The 13,572-nt window shown below is 42.0% G+C and overlaps 1 protein-coding gene across 4 annotated transcripts in view; it reads left to right on the top strand.

Moving 5' to 3' along the window:
• Positions 1–13,572, top strand: part of EXOC6B (exocyst complex component 6B) — a 722,047-nt gene that overhangs the window by 681,761 nt on the left and 26,714 nt on the right. Inside the window, exon 21 of one of the 4 annotated variants that reach the window (XM_070798076.1) lies at positions 1–13,572. This exon is cut by the window's right edge and continues 19,047 nt beyond it. The exons of the other annotated variants lie outside the window; for them this stretch is intronic. Coding sequence (XP_070654177.1) covers positions 1–105 — 105 coding nt within the window. The 3' untranslated portion in view covers positions 106–13,572. 4 annotated transcript variants of the gene reach the window in all.

Consider the following 13,572-nt stretch of genomic DNA (forward strand, 5'->3'; position numbering starts at 1 on the left):
GAAGAGACTCATTCGAGGGCGTGGTGGACAAAAGAGCATCATCAGAACCCCTTTTTGAGCATGAATGGAGAGTTTCTGTTTCAAGAGCTACCAGTCTACAGATAAAGTCAATTTTTCCTTGAAGGTTAGTGCCATCCAGAAATCCTAACAAGACTTACTATTGAGAGTCGAAAGGAATTCATTCCTCCTTTTTCCCCATGTTGAGTGGATTGGTAAAACCAGAAAGGTGAATTTGAGGCTTCAAACTGTCTCTGAGTTCCCAAAACAATGACTATCTAACTTGTTCCTATAATTGATCTAGGAGGGAGATTTCCACCTGTTTTGATTTTCATTTGCTAATGTTAACCATCTACCCCCAAATGTAGTGACTTCAATCAACAATCATTTTATTTGTTCACCATTCTGGAGGTCACAGATTTGGCCAGGGTGCAGCTGGGCAGTTCTTCTGCTTTACATGGTATTAACTAGTGTCTTTTGTGAGGCTGCAATCAGATGGCACTTGTGGTTGGAGTCCCAGAATGGCTTTACTCATAAGAGTGGCACCTTGGGAGGGCTAACTAGGAGGCTAGGATATCTCTCTGCTTCCTCGCATGGATCGCTTGACTTCTTTGCATGACACCTAGATTCCAAGAATGAGTATTCCAAGTAGTGAAGCAGAAGCTATGATCTCTTAAGGCCCAACTACAGAAGGTACATACACAGCATCACTCATGATAACCTTTCGATGAAAACAAGTCCTAGGGCTAACCCATATTCACAGGGAATGTGGGAAATGGAAGGGTTACTCATCAAAAGAGCACGTGGCATGGGAGATATCATTGCAATCATCTTTTGAAACGCAGTCTACTACACCACCTAATGCTCTCCTTCCACTGCCTCAGATTCTGCTCTGTAAGAACTGTTTTGTATTTAACCAAAGTGTTATGTACTGCAGTTGGCATTCATGCTTTTTGTTTGGAGAATATGGGAGTCATTGCCCCTCCATACATCCCTGAAAGACTGATTATCCAATAGACTTGAACTCTGCTTAAGTAAGATTAGGAGTTGTGAGATATAACTTGGAAAGAAACAAGATGCAGATTCCTGCTTCATTTCCCCCATTGCTATCTACATCAAATGCATTTTTATTATTATTAAGTTAAAGGTGTTTTATTATCCACACAGGGATTTTCAGTTCAGTTAATATGCTTGATACTGACATTTAATTTTTTTTTATTACCCTATTCTTTTATCCCTTCTCAGTACCAGCAACTCCAAGTCCTCTTTTATAGGGCTATTATTTTCTAGGGTTATTCTATTCCTACGTGTGTTAGAAATTGGGTTTATTTCTATGAGACATTAGTAATTAAAGCAAATCTCTACAACAAGCCATAAAATAGCCTGCCCTGCCCCAAGAAACTGGAACTATGGAGGAGACTAAAAGTTGAATCAGACAAAGATAAAGAGTTCTGTCAGTAGCTGATCCACCTACCATCACATCCTTTGAAACAGTTTCTGCTCCCTGCGTCTAAACATGCTTCAGGCCCCCTTTCAGGCAAAGATGTCACCTTTCTAGAAAGAGAGGCACCAACCTAGGCCAGACTCTACCTTTGAAACAGCACTCATTTTAACTCAGTGTTCTTGGGCCAAGGGGAGAAACACCCTCAGCATATTCCAAAGCAATGGAGCCTTTTTTTTTTTTTTTTCCATCTCAACACACCTAAGGGATTCCACACACTCCTATCGGTAGAGACTCATTAGGGCAGTGAAGGGCTTTGTGGTTTGGGAAAAGTCCATTATTGAGAATCACAGAAATAAAACTTTAAATAGCTTAGGGTAACACTGGATGGCAGAGAAAGCCAAACAAAAGAAACAGTCAACCAAACTGATACACAACCTCCTAAATCCTTCACACAGCCTCTGAGGTTAACAAAACAAAGACTACTTTTATCCAGAATCACATTGGTTTCCTAGTAATCCTTGATTATGCTACCTGACCACATAATAAATTCACAATGAGAAGTGGGAACTTGGGTAATTAAAAATCATTCATAACTCTGCTCATCACCTTCTAGTAACCTTGCCAGGCACAGTGCCTCATTAAAATCTTCATAAAACCCGCCCTGTGGTGGGTGTGGTCTAGTGTTTCATCTCAAGCAGTGACCAAGTTTTTGTTTCTGTTTCGGCTGCGCACTCTTGGGGCAAGTGGTAGGTCTTCATTATGGGTCTTCATTAATGAGTAGATGAGAAAATGAACGCATGTGTGGAAATAACTCTGCCAGCCTTAGTCCTCACCTTGTACCTGACTTTTCTAAAGGCTTTACTTTCCCTGGCAGTACAGCCTTAGTAGAAGAGGAAGGCTCAGTTTCCCACCTCAATCTCTCATTGGAGAATATGGCATATGTAAAGATTAAGTTTCAGAGCTCGAAAGGGGCCCTTAGAAATCAATTAGCTCCAAAACTTCATTTTACAGATGGAGAAATTGAGTCCAGAAATATTATGACTTTGCCCAGCATCACCTGTCAGTACATCTGTAACTGAATCTCTGCTAGGGGGCGGGGGGGAGCATATAAACTGGTTCATTGAGGACTGAGTCTTAGAGGGCACAGGTGCCCAGGCATTTGGTGCAGACAGGACCCATTTCAGGTGGAGAGGGAGGAGAATAAAACGGCCCACCCTTTCCTAGATCAGCTCTGGCAAGAGGAAGCAGCAGCTGCCTGCGGAGGGTGAGAGGTGGTATGTTTGCCTTCCACCGAGACCATCTGACTCAGCCTGCTACTCTTTCGTCATCAGCACTCTCAAATAAGTTCTAAGTGAAAACACTTTGAGAAAAAGCCTTTGTAAACTTGGTTGCTCTCTTGTAACCCAGACATCATCTCAAAGGTTTCGCGGCTGAATGCCCTCTCCCCGTCTGCAAACGGCTGATAGGGGTGCGAGCCATGGGGTTTCTAAAGGGATGTGTGTACGCTTTGCTGAGGAAACAAGCCTCTCCATTGCAGACCACAAAAAAAAAAAAAAAAGAAAAAAAATTCTCATTAGTAGTGCCAAGCAAGCTCCTGTGGGCTCTGTCCCTGGAGAAGCAGTGCACGCTGACTTGTTACGTGAAGCATGTCCCCCTCTGGGACGGCTGCCAGAAAACTGCACAACCTTATGGAAATTGTAATGACTTGGGGGCCCTTTGGGAAAGGTAGATGTCCTGGAAAACACCTGGTCCCTTAGCTTTGAAATAGATGGCAGGACAGGAGAGGGGGGAATTCAATCTATAAATATTTATTGGGTGTCTATTATGTGTCAGGCACTGTTCTAGGAAATAGGTATCTAGTATGAACCAAATAGTGTTATTGTCCACTGTTCTTCCTTTCTAAACCTTCTGTAGTGATCCATATCTTCCTGCACAATATGCTTATCTTATTTAGCATCAAAAGAAAATTAACAATATGCCATCCATAAAATAGTATTTGTTTTGACAAATACATTGGTCAGGATGCCCAATTAAATTGTAGCCTCCTTGAGGGCAGAGGTAATATTGTCTGTTTCCTTTGTAGTCCTCACAGCATTTCACATGATGGTGAGTGCAGAGAAAATATTCAATAAAGGGTAACTGACTAGATCCTTAAGAAATAATATCTGTAGACAACCAAAAAGAATTAGGGATAGCAAGCAGAAGTTTAGGATCCGAAAGAGAGGGCATCTAGAGATACCTACCAACAGAAAGCCTTATTGTTTACAGTGACTTTAACACCATCGTTGGGTCCATCGTATTCAATTGTAAAGAGCAGTCATAAAATACATTATCACTGAAGAACAAAATTAAATACCATTTATTTTAAGAAAGAAGGATTGCCGTGATTATGGCCATTGTATTCAGATGCTCACAATTATATTTTCAGTGCACTTGGCTTGATTTTAACCCTGAGGACACAGGTTATGGCACTCATTCTCTGATGCAGACATAAGCCTTTACTTCGGCAAATATTGTAATGATCGGAAATGTAACTACAGCCCCATTTCTTAAACGAGCCACTTGTTCTTTTCTTCTATGAGCTTAAGTCTGCTTTGGCTCTTTGAAACACGTATAGCTTCTGATCGAGTGGAATTCTTAGACTTCCTATTAGCAGGAGAGTATGCTAAGATGGAGACATTTAGAGGTCCTGAAGACATCAGGCTGAACTTTGCTTCTTCAGAAACCTGACAAATGAAGAAAGAAAGGAGTTATTATGGAATAGAGAGAAATTGCTGTGATTGTAAGATAAAATCCAAAGGGAAGATGGTTCTGAATCCTCGATTAGTGGCAGTGGAAGACAAGAGAACCTTAGAGAGTTCTTGATGATTTGCAACGAAAGGTGTGGGCACCCTGAGTTTATAGCATTGTGAGGTGCAGGGCTGGGTCTAAGATCTACAAAAGAGTTAAGAGGAGACTAGGCATTCATTTTATTTTGTAACTTAATCATCCTTTGATTGTTCTAGTTGGAGAATATGAGTTTTCATAGCCAATAACTTATTATTGTGGAAAAGTATTGTTTATACTTCAAAATGAGAATATATTTGAACACATTTTACAAATCATAAAGCACTAGATAAATGGAGGTTAGCACACTCCTTCCAGAATATTCCAGGTATTTTCAATGCGTTCTCTGGATTTTCAGTACATATATATGATTTAAACATCAGGGCAAGAAAGCATGGGATCTTATAGTAGATAGAAACCATTGAGGTTCCTAATACTTTCCATTCATCTAGGCTCTATTCAGTTATTTCCATTCAAAAACACTTTGATATATGTTAATGGAGAGTAAGTCGATACGCCATTTTGGAGGACAGTTTATCAGTGGATATCAAAAACTGTGACTGAGAATTCTGCTCCCAGAAATTTATCATCAAATATCATTATCAACATCATTATAGCTAACATTTGTTGTGCATTTACTCTGGGAAAGGCACTGTTCTAAATGCTTTGCGTGAATTTATTCAGTCCTCATAGCATTGCTATGGTGTGTGTTATTATCCCTGTTATATAGATAATGAAAAACTGAATTATAAAGAAGTTAGATAACTTGCCCAAGATCACAAAACTGGTAAGTTGAAGAGCTAATAATCTAAGTTAGGCTGTCCAGATCGAGTCAATACATTTAACCACTGTACTATATTAGGACTTGTGTTATTTCCTAAATAACAATTGAAGAAATGCACAGTGATGTATATTCAATATTTCATCAAGGCATTGAGTAACGTAGGGAAGGATTAGGGGAAACCCAAAATATCTGCCAGCAAGGCATTTGTTCAACTTAGTATGGTGTATAGCCATTAAAAACAGATACTGTGGTGTCTTTCAAATGATTAAGTTCATCAGTATAACTTCTTTTGACTATCAGTAAAAGATGTGCTGTATTAGTGAAAAAATCAACCTTTGAAAGTACATATAATTTGCTCTGTTTTGGTAAGAACATAGTCTTGAAGGCTAGATACCAAGTCATTATCAGTTATTATCCCTCCGAGATAAGATTATGGATGATAGGTTTTCCATTGTCTTTTTTTTTTTTTTTGAGTTAAAGAAGTTTTTCTTGAATTTTTATGGAAAAAATTATACTCAAAAGAAGTAGGTCTCATTCTACTCCCACATACATATCCCTTACATCTTCCACTCCAGCACAGTCTGCTGGTAAACAGCTCTCTTTGTTATAAAGTGTTTCTTCACTTCGTACACTAAGAGATTTTGTTGGTTTCTGGGGGCTTAGTCACAAACGTGTCGAGGCCCCACTATGTGTGCCTTGCCGTGTTAGGCATTCTGGATCTTAGATTGCAAAGAATTGACTTTCTATTCTGGGAGACTTTATCTCCTTAGGTTTGGGTTTCTCTCTGTATCAACATCTGGTTACTGACATACTCAACTATTTGGTTGTGAGGGACAAGTAGTTGGAAGAATAGAGAAGTATGTGACATGTGACACAATGCTTCCTGCGCACGTAAATGATAGGTGCAAGTGGAGTTCAGAGAAGGGATAAATCTAAGAAGCCGATAGCAGCATTCAGGTTTTCCTAAAGGAGATAAGGACTTAAGCAGGATCTTGAAGGTTGATAGGAAGAGGAGGACATTTTATCCAATCTCACCAACTGAACTTTTGTAGATTTCCTTCCTGGTTCTAAGATTCTGCTCTCATATTTAAAGATGCATTGAATCAGATAAACCTGAGTTCAACTTCTAACTTGTTTCATTAGCAGTGAACTTTTAAGCAGTTGTTTATTTGCTCCGTGCCTCAGTTTTCTTATCTATAAAATGGGCATGGTAATAGTATCTTCCTCTTAGAATAAAATTAGATGAGACAGTGCCAAAAAAGCATTTACTATAATGCTTGGCCCACTTTCAGCTCACAGCAAATGTAATTTTTATTATACTTCCCAAACCCTCACCCCCAAGTTGCCACCCAAGGGTATAATTTCTTATTTTCTTTCTCTTGGAACATAGTTGCCTTTCTTCCTCCCCGAGTTTACTTTTTCAGTTCCTAACTGACCTGTTGAGTCTGTCTCTTTGCCCTTGGCTGGTATCTATGTGTTATGCAACTGTTTGCCTGATTTCAGACTGTCAGCTTCGTTACAGCCTCCTGCTTGCTCACTCTACTTTCCCGTGATTCTCATATCCCAGCCTCCATATGTTCAGACTCCAGGACTCACCACCAAACACGGAACTTGAACTGAGAGGCAAGAATCTGTTTTCATTCTTCTCCAAGTCCAGGCTAAAACTTTGGACACCAATTGCCCCCGTGACTAGAAGATGACTTCAGAATCCCCATGCCAAACTTAAATATCCCCCAGTACTGTCCTGGCTCCATGGCCATTTCACTTCTCCACTCAGCTCTGAGTGTCAAAGGCAATGCCAAAGCATTTCTAAAGGCCTGATTCTTTTGAGCAGTGAGAGGTCTTGCCTAGAGTGGAAGCTGAGCTAAGCCACCAGCTGCTTTCCTCATGTCATGGACCCTGGGTTTTGCAGCTTTTATGGTCAAGGCCTTGCCAACTGTAGAAACAATGAGTCTCTTTAGCACCCGTGTCTCTGCCGTAGGGTAACCAGAGACAGAATGACTCCTTTCCAAAGGTGACTTTGCTGGCCAGAGCCTATCACCTCAGTCTGGGCTTCCTGACCACATTTTACAATTCTTTTGGATCAAACAGAGTACTCTGTGGCCTTTTCTGGTTATAGAGGTCTCATTGTTTAATGGTCAGTACAGGCCTTTTGCAAACGTATCCTGGCTTTGGAATCTTAGAGGATTTAGCAAACTTTACTTCAGTGGAATATCCATTTTTTTTTTCTTTAACCATGAAACAGTGAATCATAGAAATAAATGTTCTTGGGTCATCTGGTCAGTCTCCCGGGTACAGCTACAGGGTGTTTCCTTTAGAGTATGCTCTAGTCTTTGTCCAGTCACCGTTTAAATGTCCCAGATGTCAGGGCATCCTCATCTCCCATAGCAGCTCAAAGAACAAAATAAGCAGTGTTTTCTTTCAGGCTTCTTTCTGCTGCCTGCTGCCCTTCAGTTTGCCCCATACTGTACAGCAGACCCAAGGAAGAGCATCTCTCATACAGGCAGAAGTGTTACACCAGGAATACCCTTTATGACAAGCCAGGAGTCAGGGTAGAACAGGCTCATGTTCACCTGCGAACTTGCAGATTGCCTGAAAATGGAACCAAGAGCAGCTCAGCTCTTCTGTTGAGTTTGGGGCTTTTGGAGTCTTCTAGAGCTTTAATTTCTCTCACGTGGCCAGATTTCTTTCCCCTTCTTTCTGGGATACCTATGCAGTGTTTTCCCTTTTGTTCGGAGCTGTGAAAAGGAACTGTTTGTTTGAGTTTCCCTTTTTTTAACTCCCCCCCACCCTAAACCCATAGCTCTCTTCCTCTCCCAAAGAAGAAAGAGGAAAGCAAGCCACAATAATACTTCTGTAAATTTATGGCCACTCTGTAATGTTTAATCACAGCTACGTGACTGGGGGCTTCAGAGCAGGCGTACAAGTTCAGCGCAAGGTGAATCTTGTCTGAGATAATCTGAAAGTTCATTCAGAGGTGAGGGCAGCAGCCTCTTGCAGACGGGTGAGGTTAACAGGAGGTCACCTGCTTTTTTTTTTTTTCTTCTGGTCTTCTCCCCTTTAATGTGTAAACAAAGGGAAAATGTAACTTCCAATGAACTTGGCATATGTTGTGCTCACGCTAATCTTGGCCTGGCCAACTGTAAACAGTCCAATATCCTGTGGCTGAGCCTTTCCACCCATTCTCCGCCCTTTGGAGAGCATGGAGAAACATCAGCAGAGAGCACAGACCAGCACCTTGTGGAGGCGGACTCTGGTGCCCCCAGAGAAGCACCAGGAGCCCAGCATGGAGGCCCTGGCCAAGACTTCAGACTGACGTTTCTGCTGTGATGTATTCAAGGGCCTCCAGCACATGTGATGCTTTCTGACAGCCATCAGTCAGCATGCACTTATTGAGCTTCTTTTCTGCCCCAGTACACAGCGCTCAGCACTAAGAAGTAAACATGCAGAGGCCCTAAGGTGCTTTCAAGCTGAAGGGCAAGAATGCCTATGATCTGGCCCTAGAGGTATGAGGATGAGGGAGGGACGTTGCTAGTATCCAGAGAAGGCTGACCACAGCTTCTGGATAGAACCCTGTCAGAAGCCCCCTCCATTGTAGGGCTGTGCTTTGGTTTCCATCCCATTTGTGGACAGACATGTCTCAAGGCTGGAGGATTCCAGAAGCCTATGGAGGCAGTATCTGCGGGCTGTATGGAGACCCATAGCCTAAGCATCAGCAGCTTACAGTACAGCAGGGGTTATTTGATGATTTGTTACCAGCTCTCATTTGCCATAAACCCAGTTCCTTGGGCCAATATAGATGTGCTCGGGGAACATACCTCTGCTGTACCTCAGCAGCTCTCTTGGGAATGTGGGAATGTAATTAGTATTCCAATATCCAGAACAGGAATTACTAATTAGTGAATTATTTGTTCAGTTCAGTTCAGTTGCTCAGTCGTGCCCGACTCTTTGTGGCCCCATGGACTGCAGCACGCCAGGCCTCCCTATCACCAACTCGCGGAGCTTACTCAAACTCATGTCCATCGAGGCAGTGATGCCATCCAACCATCTCATGTTCTGTCGCCCCCTTCTCCTCCCACCTTCAGTCTTTCCCAGCGTCGGGGTCTTTTCCAATGAGTCAGTTTTTCACAGCACGTGGCCAAAGTATTGGAGTTTCAGCTTCATCATCAGGCATTCCAATGAATATTCAAGACTGATTTCCTTTAGGATTGACTGGTTTGATTTTACAGTCCAAGGGACTCTCAAAAGTCTTCTCCAACACCACAGGTCAAAAGCATCAATTCTTTAGCATTCAGCTTTCTTTATAATCCAGTTCTCACATCCATCATGACCACTGGAAAAACCATAGCTTTGACTAGACAAACCTTTGTTGGCAAAGTAATGGCTCTGCTTTTTAATATGCTGTCTAGATTGGTCATAGCTTTTCTTCCAAGGAGCAAGCATCTTTTAATTTCATGCATCTGCAGTGATTTTGGAACCCAAAAAATAGTCTCTCACTGTTTCCATTGTTTCCCCATCTATTTGCCATAAAGTGATGTTTGACCAGATGCCATGATCTTAGTTTTCTGAATGTTGAATTTTAGGCCAACTTTTTCACTCTCTTCTTTCACTTCCATCAAGAGGCTCTTGATGAAAGACAAACATGAATTATCTGTTCAGTTCAGTTCATTCGCTCAGTCGTGTCCAACTCTTTGCCACCCCATGAACCGCAACATGCCAGGCCTCCCTGTCCATCACCAACTCCCAGAGTCCACCCACCCATGTCCATCGAGTCAGTAATGCCATCCAACCATCTCATCCTCTGTCGTCCCCTTCTCCTCCTGCCCTCAATCCTTCCCAGCATCAGGGTCTTTTCCAGTGATTCAGCTCTTCACATCAGGTGGCCAAAGTATTGGAGTTTCAGCTTCAACATCAGTCCTTCCAATGAACACCCAGGACTGATCTCCTTTAGGATGGACTGGTTGGATCTCCTTGCAGTCCAAGGGACTCTCAAGAGTCTTCTCCAACTGCTGCTGCTGCTGCTAAGTCACTTCAGTCATGTCCGATTCTGTGCAACCCCATAAGACGGCAGTCCAACAGGCTCTGCCGTCCCTGGGATTCTCCAGGCAAGAACACTGGAGTGGGTTGCCATTTCCTTCTCCAAGGCATTAAAGTGAAAAGTGAAAGTGAAGTGAACACCACAGTTCAAAAGCATCAATTTTTTGGCGCTCAGCTTTCTTTATAGTCCAACTCTCATATCCATACATGACCACTGGAAAAAACATAGCCTTGACTAGACAGACCTTTGTTGGCAAAGTAATGTCTCTGCTTTTTAATATGCTGTCTAGGTTGGTCATAACTTTCCTTCCAAGGAGTAAGCGTCTTTTAATTTCATGGCTGCAATCACCATCTGCTGTGATTTTGGAGCCCAGAAAAATAAAGTCTGACACTGTTTCCACTGTTTCCCCATCTATTTGCCATGAAGTGATGGGACCGTATGCCATGATCTTCGTTTTCTGAATGTTGAGCTTTAAGCCAACTTTTTCACTCTCCTCTTTCACTTTCATCAAGAGGCTTTTGAGTTCCTCTTCACTTTCTGCCATAAGGGTGGTGTCATCTGCATATCTGAGGTGATTGATATTTCTCCCGGCAATCTTGATTCCAGCTTGTGCTTCATCCAGCCCAGCATTTCTCATGATGTACTCTGCATATAAGTTAAATAAGCAGGGTGACAATATACAGCCTTGATGTACTCCTTTTCCTATTTGGAACGAGTCTGTTGTTCCCATGTCCAGTTCTAACTGTTGCTTCCTAACCTGCATACAGGTTTCTCAAGAGGCAGATCAGGTGGTCTGGTATTCCCATCTCTTTCAGAATTTTCCACAGTTTATTGTGATCCACACAGTCAAAGGCTTTGGCATAGTCAATAAAGCAAAAATAGATGTTTTTCTGGAACTCTCTTGCTTTTTCCATGATCCAGCAGATGTTGGCAATTTGATCTCTGGCAAGCATTAACTCTTAAACCAGCTTCTAGAACCCCTTACTCATTTGAGAAGTATTTAGGGACTGTGGGCTTTCCAAACATTCAGCCAGCATATGACTTTTTGAGTAGTATGAGACAGTAAGAAAAGCTCAGAAATCCTGAACTGCCAAGAAGACACAGCGTTCAGCTGGGAAATTCCCTGTGTCCTGTGCTTGGTACCACCCTGTGACCAGGAAATAGAAACCTCTGTAACTACACTTAATATCAAGTATTTCATAGCTAACATGGGCCCAAGCTTGTGTTGGGTAGAAGCAAAGGGAAAGATCCTGTGCTTAAGAAGCTTATAATCTCCCTGAGGAGGCAAGACAAAAAATATTAATAATATTTAGGAGTTTAAGCTGGGTTTTGACACTATCAAGTGAGCTGTTGTACCTGGAGCACCTAATAACAATTAGGAGTTTAAGATGGACCATGATACTACCAAGTGAACTATTGGGACAAAGACTTGTTAAGGGTCTCTTTAGAAAGGGAAAGGTCCAGATGGGACACAGAGGAAAGGGGAGATATTCCACATGAGAGGACAGCATGAGGGCATTGTGAGGGCAGAGATGAATTTGTCAGCTTCGTTGTCGTTTTCTTCTTTTCCTTCTTTCATCATTGTCATCATCATAACTAATGTTTGCTGAGCATTTACCGTGTGCCAGGCACTATGCTAAGTACTTTACCAAGGTAGGCATTAATATTTCCACTTCCATGAAAGCCCAGGGCCACAGAAGTGAGACACAGTGGAAATTCTGAACTGTAGCTCCTAGGCAGATTGACTTGGATTTGGCTCAACACCACTCCTCTTTATAACTCTGAAGATCTCGTAATCCCCTCCCCTCTGCTCCCAGCCCAGTGTTGTAAAGTGTTTGATCTTGAGATCCATAGTGGGGACAGGGGAAGGTGCTGGGAAACTTTAGCTGCTGAAGAGGACACTTTCAGTCAGGAGCGGGGCTAGTTTGTGGAGAGGACTAGTTAAGGGCTGACAAGATGGTGATGATTTGCCAGTGCACTGTGCTAGCTCCTTTGGGGTTATTTTCTTACAGACATGCGAAAGGTCTCAGGTAGAAAACTAGATTGTTTTTCCCACAGCTTACCCACTGTATTTAAAGTGTGGGTGGTCCCCTCCTAAAAGCCACTGCTTATAATCTGGCCCTTGAAGGAACTCTGCTCCGAGGAAACAAGCCACATGGACAAATGCTAATCTGGAGAATGTCCATCCGCCCCTGGCTCACAAATAATACGGATGTGAAAGCCCTGGGGTCAGGGGAAGGGAGTTGTAGCTTGAAAGAAAGCCAGGGGCTCCAGCCTATATTACATTGAAGCAAAATTTAGACAGTTTTTGTTGCTTTAAAGTTCATGAAGGGTAATGTTTAGTTGCTTTTTAGAAATATCTTTGAATAGTAATGACGCCCTGTGATAAGAATGTTATTAACTATAATAACAATGTGAAATTTTCAAGTGGTTTCACTATGTCTCTTTTCATACCTTTATTCAATAAATTGGAGCAGTTTTTTTTTTTTTAACAAATTCACATCACTGATTGATTCAGAAAACCATAATGATTTGTTTGAGACCTTACAACAAGCCATACTATAACCCAGAGGTAGTAAACAGGAAGATCTTCTGTAGGATAAAGGCCCCCATGCCATCAAGGACCTTATTACTCTGGCCATACAAGAAACCAGAAGGTTGATTTATCTTTGCAAAATAACAGAAGAATTCTTTCCATTCTAGGATCTCAGAGAATGACACTAAATTCTCCCCCAAGGAGGCTTCTTTCTTCTCCTAATTTCTGCTTCCCACCAAGTCAAACAGTAGCTAATGGGCATTTAGGTGCTTCAAGTTCGAGACAGAAGAAAATGGCTACTGAAGCAGAGTTTGCCATTCTCTGCCATCCCAGGTCAACCTCATCTTTGAAAATACTGTAGAAACCTCCTGGTCCATTCCCAGAGGCTCAGAAATGAGAATGTAACTTCCTGACTTTACTATTCAGAGAAGAATTAGTTTGTGTTTATCTTCATTCTAGCCTGAGTGGGTGTGCTTCTTTCTTTATTCCTCTGCATGTTCTTTCTCAAGGAGAGATGGCGCCCTTTAGTTACTCTTTAAGAGCCTTGGCCTGGACCGAGATTCCTCTGTGCCACTGGCCGTGGTGTCAGAGTCAGGAAGTGTTTAAGTTGGCCCGTTAAGTGACAGGACACTTTGCTATCATTTCAGGTGCGTGTGGTGGTAAGGATGAACTGACACCCCTTTCTCACTATACTCACCTGGAATGCTGTGTATTCCTTGCAGGCACTACAGATTCCCTATCAGCCAGAAGCACAGTTGTGCACATTCCCATCAGTTAATGAGTTTGATGAATACAGTGTAGTATATTTAAATATGCTTATACAGTGGAGAATATTCTTCAGCAGTCAAAAATCAGTGAACTAGGTTTACATGGATCAACGTAGGTAGATCTTGAAAGCATTCTCTTTTTTTTAACTTGGGGTATAGTTTCTTTACAATGTAGTTTCT

This window comes from Bos indicus, chromosome 11, assembly GCF_029378745.1.
Source record: "Bos indicus isolate NIAB-ARS_2022 breed Sahiwal x Tharparkar chromosome 11, NIAB-ARS_B.indTharparkar_mat_pri_1.0, whole genome shotgun sequence".
In the NCBI taxonomy this organism is placed as follows: Eukaryota; Metazoa; Chordata; class Mammalia; order Artiodactyla; family Bovidae; genus Bos; species Bos indicus.